General features: G+C 54.4%; 1 protein-coding gene across 5 annotated transcripts; it reads left to right on the top strand.

Annotated features, from left to right (window-relative positions):
• Positions 1 to 1,179: 1,179 nt before the first annotated feature.
• EPHX3 (epoxide hydrolase 3) lies at positions 1,180 to 6,000 on the top strand. 5 transcript variants are annotated; one of them, XM_085012592.1, is made up of 8 exons: positions 1,180 to 1,219; positions 2,028 to 2,400; positions 2,601 to 2,686; positions 3,206 to 3,363; positions 3,462 to 3,590; positions 4,903 to 5,006; positions 5,085 to 5,221; positions 5,313 to 6,000. In XM_085012592.1, the coding sequence occupies exons 2-8, from the start codon at positions 2,158 to 2,160 to the stop codon at positions 5,536 to 5,538; spliced, it is 1,083 nt and encodes a 360-aa protein (XP_084868718.1). In that variant the 5' UTR covers positions 1,180 to 1,219; positions 2,028 to 2,157; the 3' UTR covers positions 5,539 to 6,000. The 5 variants fall into 5 exon arrangements, with proteins under 5 accessions (XP_084868718.1, XP_084868720.1, XP_084868719.1 ...); XM_085012594.1 differs by having other exon boundaries at positions 2,119 to 2,400; XM_085012593.1 differs by lacking the exon at positions 1,180 to 1,219 and adding an exon at positions 1,529 to 1,592.

Consider the following 6,000-nt stretch of genomic DNA (forward strand, 5'->3'; position numbering starts at 1 on the left):
ATTGCAAAAATAAACATTTGTACTGAATATAAAATCACTGTCCTGTGACTACTGCTGTCTTTTTCTTTAAGGGTAGAGCTGGGGGTGTAGGGGGAATGTGGGAATCAGTGTTCTATAGCAGAGGAAGAAGGGAGTTCCACACCCATAGACCTTGCAGCCAGATTAGAGTACTCAGGCAGGATACAGCATCATCAAGTGGCTGGACCATTGATTTGATGAAAATGTAAATGAAGCCAAAGCCACAATACAGCCTAATCATGCAAAATAGGTAAGTGGTAAGTGTGCAGGGCAAACACTTGTGCAGTATGAGCAGTGTAATCACAGGCACCTATTAAGCTCTGAAATGCATTGTTTACTGAGGCAGCACCACGTAAACCACTATTTCCCTTTAAGTAAGGACCCATGGGCTTAATTATGGTCCTAGGACAAGTATAATGTTTAGCAGTCTTGACAATACCAAGGTAAGGCTAACAGTGCTAAGTGTCAGGGAAAATGGGAAGTGATGAAAAATAGGTGAAGTGTTTAAAAGAAATATGAAAACTAAACATGGAAAATGCTTGTGCAGTGGTGGTGACAGTGATACAGTCAATGGATAATGCCCCAAATAGGTAAATCAGGAAGTAGCCACATAAGCACATTTAGAGGTAGCTAGGTAACCAACCCCCAGAAAAAAGCTAAAATCTTTCCAATGGCTGCCTCCAGGGGGAAGGAAAGGTGGAGCCCAAGACTGCTGCTTTTCTCAAGTTCTGATTGCTGTTGAACCAGCTATTAGGCTTTAGGCAAATGAATTTCAGGCTCGTGATCTATACCGTAATACAGGGAGGTGATAATACTACCTACACTAATGGTTGTTGTAAGGGTTAAATGATGAATGACCTTGAAATGTTCGGGATGTTGGGGGAAGTTTGCAAAACAGGAGGAAGAAGGTATCCTGCCAGACTTCTCGCCTGGCCCTACTCAGCTACCTCTTTGGCCAGAGTCCCAATGACAACCATCCCTGTTCTTCGGCGCTCAGGCATATATCCTTTAGAAGTCAGTCTCCCGCCTGCTGCCGCCACCCGCGGAGCCCCGGCGTCTACAACCGCAGATTGGTAAGTCAATGACCGCCTCTGTCCAATCACATCTGTGCAGGGGCGGGCCGACGGGTCCGCTGGACCAACTGGAGGCTATCGTGGGGTCGAGGCGGCTGAACCACCGTTGGAACCAGGGCTTGGAGAAGGTGCTGCAAGGAGGGAGGGTCGCGCGTTTCCGGGTGGGGAGCTCCAGAGAGGGCGACGGCAGGGTCTCCCAAGGCATGCTTTGGCCGTGGCGACACCCCACGCCACCCTCCCAACCCCAGTCATGGCACCGTCTGTCCCACACCTTCCGCTTCCGGACCCGCCTGACCCGCCATATTAGGTTCCGACCCCGCCCCTCCGTCTCATTGGCCCGTATGCAGGCCGATCCCCAGCTCATTGGTCCAGCCCTCGCACCCAAGCCATCCTGGCCCAGCCTCAGACCTTCTCGGCCCAACGTTAGGCCCCGCCTTCTTTCGGTTCCACCTTCGTCCGCACCCTCCTTAGCCACGCCCCAAGCCCTCGCAACGCTCCTAGGTAGGCCTAGTTGAGTTCACCTTTCCAGCCGGTAGGCGGTACCTACCCTGCACTGCCCCGCCCCTTTATCTCAGGCTCCGCCCATTTCACCCACGGTGCCCCCCTGTCTCTTGTTTGTGCAGGACCCTATCTCTCCCTCTCGACTTTTGACCCCCACCCACACACCCAACAGGGAGGCCTACTAGACCCCGCCCCCCTAAGCCCCGCCCAAGCATTTCTGATCCTGCCCACAGTCCTGGCCCCAAGCTTCCCTTCTCGCCAAGACTCCACCCCAACCACCCTAGGGCTGGTCCTCGCAGTTCCACCCCTGCACCTCGAGCCTCCTTGTTCCCCATCACCGTCGCGCTCAGGTGTTTACCTAGCACTTAGGTGAGTAGTGCGCGGTGACAGTTTCGGTCTGAGCTGCCAGCCTCTTCTCTCCGCGCTTTCCTCAAGCCCCGACAGCACGGAGGGACCCCAGACCAAAGGCGGTGGGCTCCGCAGCCCAGATCCCGCCTTGCCGCTGCAGCCAGTGCCCCTTGCCCAGACCCTAGACGGCCACGCAGTCGTGCCGGAACGCGGTGACATGCCCGAGCTGGTGGTGACGGCCCTGCTGGCGCCATCGCGCCTCACTCTGAAGCTGCTTCGCGCCTTCATGTGGAGCCTCGTGTTCTCCGCGGCCCTAGTGGCTGCAGCAGTTTACGGCTGCATCGCTCTCACTCATGTGTTGTGCCGGCCCCGACGCGGCTGCTGCGGCCGACCCCGGCGCACCCCACCCGCCTGCTTAAACGACCCCACGCTGGGCGAGCACTGCTTCCTGACTCTCAAGGTGAGTGCGTGGGGCGGCACCACCGGGGTTTCGAGGGTCAAGGAGCCAGGGAGGCGGGGCTGTCTAAGACCCGTGCGGGGTGGCAAATAGTTGAATCCAAATCTGGATCTGCGCATGCCTGGGGGGTGTGGGAAGTGAAGTGTTCCCACACTTCTTAGGGAAGAGGGGTTTCCCAAGTCGCATACTGTGCCCTTTCCCAGAGCTCAGGCGTGCACCTGCACTATGTCTCTGCTGGACGCGGCAATGGTCCCCTCATGCTGTTTCTGCATGGCTTCCCGGAGAACTGGTATGTCTGAGACCCAAAGGCCTGGAATGCACAGGGCTGGGGGAGGTGGAGCTTGGACCACCAGGGCAGCCAGGAGGCGCGGATAAGGGCTAGGTAGACTGGGGGCACAAAGTGTATAGGGCCCGGATAGGCCCCTCAGGGAAAGAGGTCTACACGAAAACAAATGGGGACAGGAGGCCCTGAAGGGATGGGACAAAATATCTGGTCAAAGTATCTTGTGGTGCAGTGTGTTAAAGACCTGGCCGTTGTCACTGCAGTGGTCACTGCTGTAGCATGGGTTCAATGGCTCTCCCAGGAACTTCTGTGCTGAGGGCCAGGCCAAAAAATAAAATGTGTTGATGTTGAAGCTGTCCTGGACCCAAGGCACTGCTGACCTCACTCTCAGGCTAGGGTTCCCCATCCTTCCTTCTGAGACGTCCAGGGCAGGAAGGTGGGGTTGCCCAGGGCCCCTGCTGGGCGTAGGGGAGAGGTGCAGCCTGGGGATCCTGACTCAACCTCCCTCCTTGGCCCGCCTGACAGGTTCTCCTGGCGCTACCAGATCCGGGAGTTCCAGAGCCACTTCCACGTGGTGGCTGTGGACCTGCGGGGATATGGCTCCTCCGATGCACCAAGTGATATGGACTGTTACACCATCGACCTGCTGATGGCAGACATCCAGGATGTCATTCTGGGCCTGGGTGGGGATGTGCCCCCATCCCATCCCTGGCCTCCCTCACCCCTTCTTCTCCTCTTCCTGGCAACTCACTTACTCTGGTTCCTCTGACCGCCCCCCCAGGTTACTCCAAGTGCATCCTTGTGGCCCATGACTGGGGTGCACTCCTCGCCTGGAATTTCTCCATCTACTATCCATCCCTGGTGGAGCGGATGGTAGTAGTCAGCGCTGCCCCCATGTCAGTGTACCAAGGTGTGTCGGGGAGTCTGGGATGTGCCTGTGTGAAGTGGTGTGTGTTTGTGTCAGCACTTCTGTGTCCACCAGTCAACACTCCAGGGCCTGGGGGCACAGCAGTAAATCTGGGCCCCTTTCCTTGGAGTGCTCCCAATCTACAGTCAATGACAATACACCTAGGAGGGACTCAAATATTTTTGAGCACTTACAGATAACAATTGCTGTGATAGGAGCCTGCATAGCGTAACCTACAGAAGCCTCCTGGGCTTATGAAAATGTTATTATACCCACGGTCCAGTTGGGGAAACAGAGGCGAGATATGTTCAATGGCTTTTTTCTGGCAGAGAAGACATAGGTAACTAAGCGACTGCAATAGCATGAGATGTCATCTCTGGCTACCCAATGCCTAACATCTCACCTGATTTTAATTCTCGGTATTGTAGTCCCAGCTTAAGCTCTCTCTTTCTTAATTTTTTTCCTTTTTTTTTTTATGGCTCCACCCAAGGCATATGGAAGTTCCTGGGCCAGGAATTGAATCTGAGCCATAGCACAGCAACATCAGATTCTTTAATCCACTGTGCAGCACTGGGGATTGAACCCACTTCTCCATAGCAAACAGCCCACTGTCAGATACTTTTTTTTTTTTTTTTTTGCTTTTCAGGGCCACACCTGTGGAATATGGAAGTTCCAGGCTAGGGGTTAAATTGGAGCTGCACCTGATGGCCTATGCTACAGCCAGAGCAACAGCAACATTCGATCCTTAACCCACTGAGAGAGGCCGGGGATCGAACCCACATCCTCATGGATACTAGTCAGGTTCATAAACCCACTGAGCCACAACAGGAACTCCCTGCAGTCAGATTCTTAACCCACTGTGCCACAGCAGGAGCGCTTCTCTTTCTTTTTGTTGTTGTCTATCTCTAGCTCCAGCTCCCTGAGGAAAGGGGAGTTTGTCTGTTCCATTCACTGCTTTGTCTCCAGGTTCTAGAACAGAGTCTAGTATACAGTATGTATTCAATAAACGTTTGCCAAATGAGGCAGGGGAAATTCATCAAAGCCTAGGTAGGGAAGCATTCCAGTGGCTGTGGGGGCTACAGGGAGCTGTACAGAGAAGCACCCTCGTTTTCTGGGTACAGTGACACTTGGCACAGAGGGAAGCTGATGCCTCAGCCAAGAGGATCAGTAAGTGTCCTCACAGGCTCAGGCAGGCAGCAGTGGCATTCCTGAGCATTGGCACATCTGTGTGCCTGACCTGGGTGTGTGTGGAGTGCAGTGGTGTGGGGCCACCCCAGACTCAGGCCTCATGCCTGACTTTCCTCCCTACCCCCAGACTACTCTATGCGCCACATCAGCCAGTTCTTCCGTTCCAACTATGTGTTCCTGTTCCAGCTTCCCTGGCTGCCTGAGAAGTTGCTGTCCATGTCTGACTTCCAGGTGTGGTAGGGTAAAGGCCCCAGGGCTGGGTGGAGGGTCGTGGGATGGGACCGAAGCAGTGTCCTGCTGTGTGCCCAGATCCTGAAGACCACCCTCACCCACCGCAAGAGGGGCATCCCACACTTGACCCCCAATGAGCTTGAAGCCTTCCTCTATGACTTCTCCCAGCCTGGTGGCCTCACTGGGCCTCTCAACTACTACCGAAACCTATTCAGGTGAGTCCAGACCCAGGGCAGAAGTTCAGGAGAGTTGTGGGGGTGAGGAGAGGGGGGCAGCCATCCTTCTGCCTGTCTGTCTTAATCACAGGAACTTCCCCCTGGAACCCCAGGAGCTGGCCACACGCACACTGCTGCTATGGGGGGAGAAGGACCCCTATCTTGAACAGGGGCTGGTGGGGGCCATCAGCAGCCGTTTTGTGCCTGGCCGGTTGGAGGCCCACATCCTGCCAGGTGTGGGGCACTGGATCCCACAGAGCAATGCTGAGGAAATGCATCAGTACATGTGGACCTTCTTACAAGACCTGTTGAACTAGTGGCCCTTGCTCACTGGCTTGCGTGCACTCAGGAGTTCACACGATGTGTGTATATATATATATGGATGGATGGACTCCTGACGCACACAGGCATGGAACTCCTCGATTACACACAAGTGCTTCTGTGGATGCCCTCAGGCACACCACCACCATATGGTCACACACAGGCATGACTGCATGCACGTGTGAGCAAGCACTTTGACCCTGGGAACCCGCCGTGCCTCTCTATGGAGCTGGATGCTGAGTGTCCTATCTCTCCCTTCCATGAGGTCCCACTTTTCTTGCCAAAGTCAATGCCCAGAGCTGCACAAACCATAAACTCTGACCTTTCTATCCCTGGATTCCACCTCCAGTCTGAGTCTTCAGCTAAAAGCTGCTGTGCCCAATATAGTACTTGTAGCCCCATCTGGCTACTTCCATTTAAATGCAAATTAATTAAAATTAAATACAATGAAAAATGCA

The sequence above is a fragment of the Sus scrofa genome, chromosome 2 (assembly GCF_054392235.1).
Source record: "Sus scrofa isolate SSC_HxYL_T2T_F1_AM1 chromosome 2, Sscrofa_HxYL_maternal_Yorkshire_Landrace_v2.0, whole genome shotgun sequence".
NCBI classification, from domain to species: domain Eukaryota; kingdom Metazoa; phylum Chordata; class Mammalia; order Artiodactyla; family Suidae; genus Sus; species Sus scrofa.

What these genes read in the sequence shown, in the direction of transcription:
- EPHX3 (XM_085012592.1), top strand. Translation starts at nt 2,158, where the DNA reads ATGCCCGAGCTGGTGGTGACGGCCCTGCTGGCGCCATCGCGCCTCACT. An exon ending in TGTCCATGTCTGACTTCCAG is followed by an intron (nt 5,007 to 5,084) that starts GTGTGGTAGGGT and finishes CTGTGTGCCCAG; the next exon opens with ATCCTGAAGACCACCCTCAC. An exon ending in TACTACCGAAACCTATTCAG is followed by an intron (nt 5,222 to 5,312) that starts GTGAGTCCAGAC and finishes TCTTAATCACAG; the next exon opens with GAACTTCCCCCTGGAACCCC.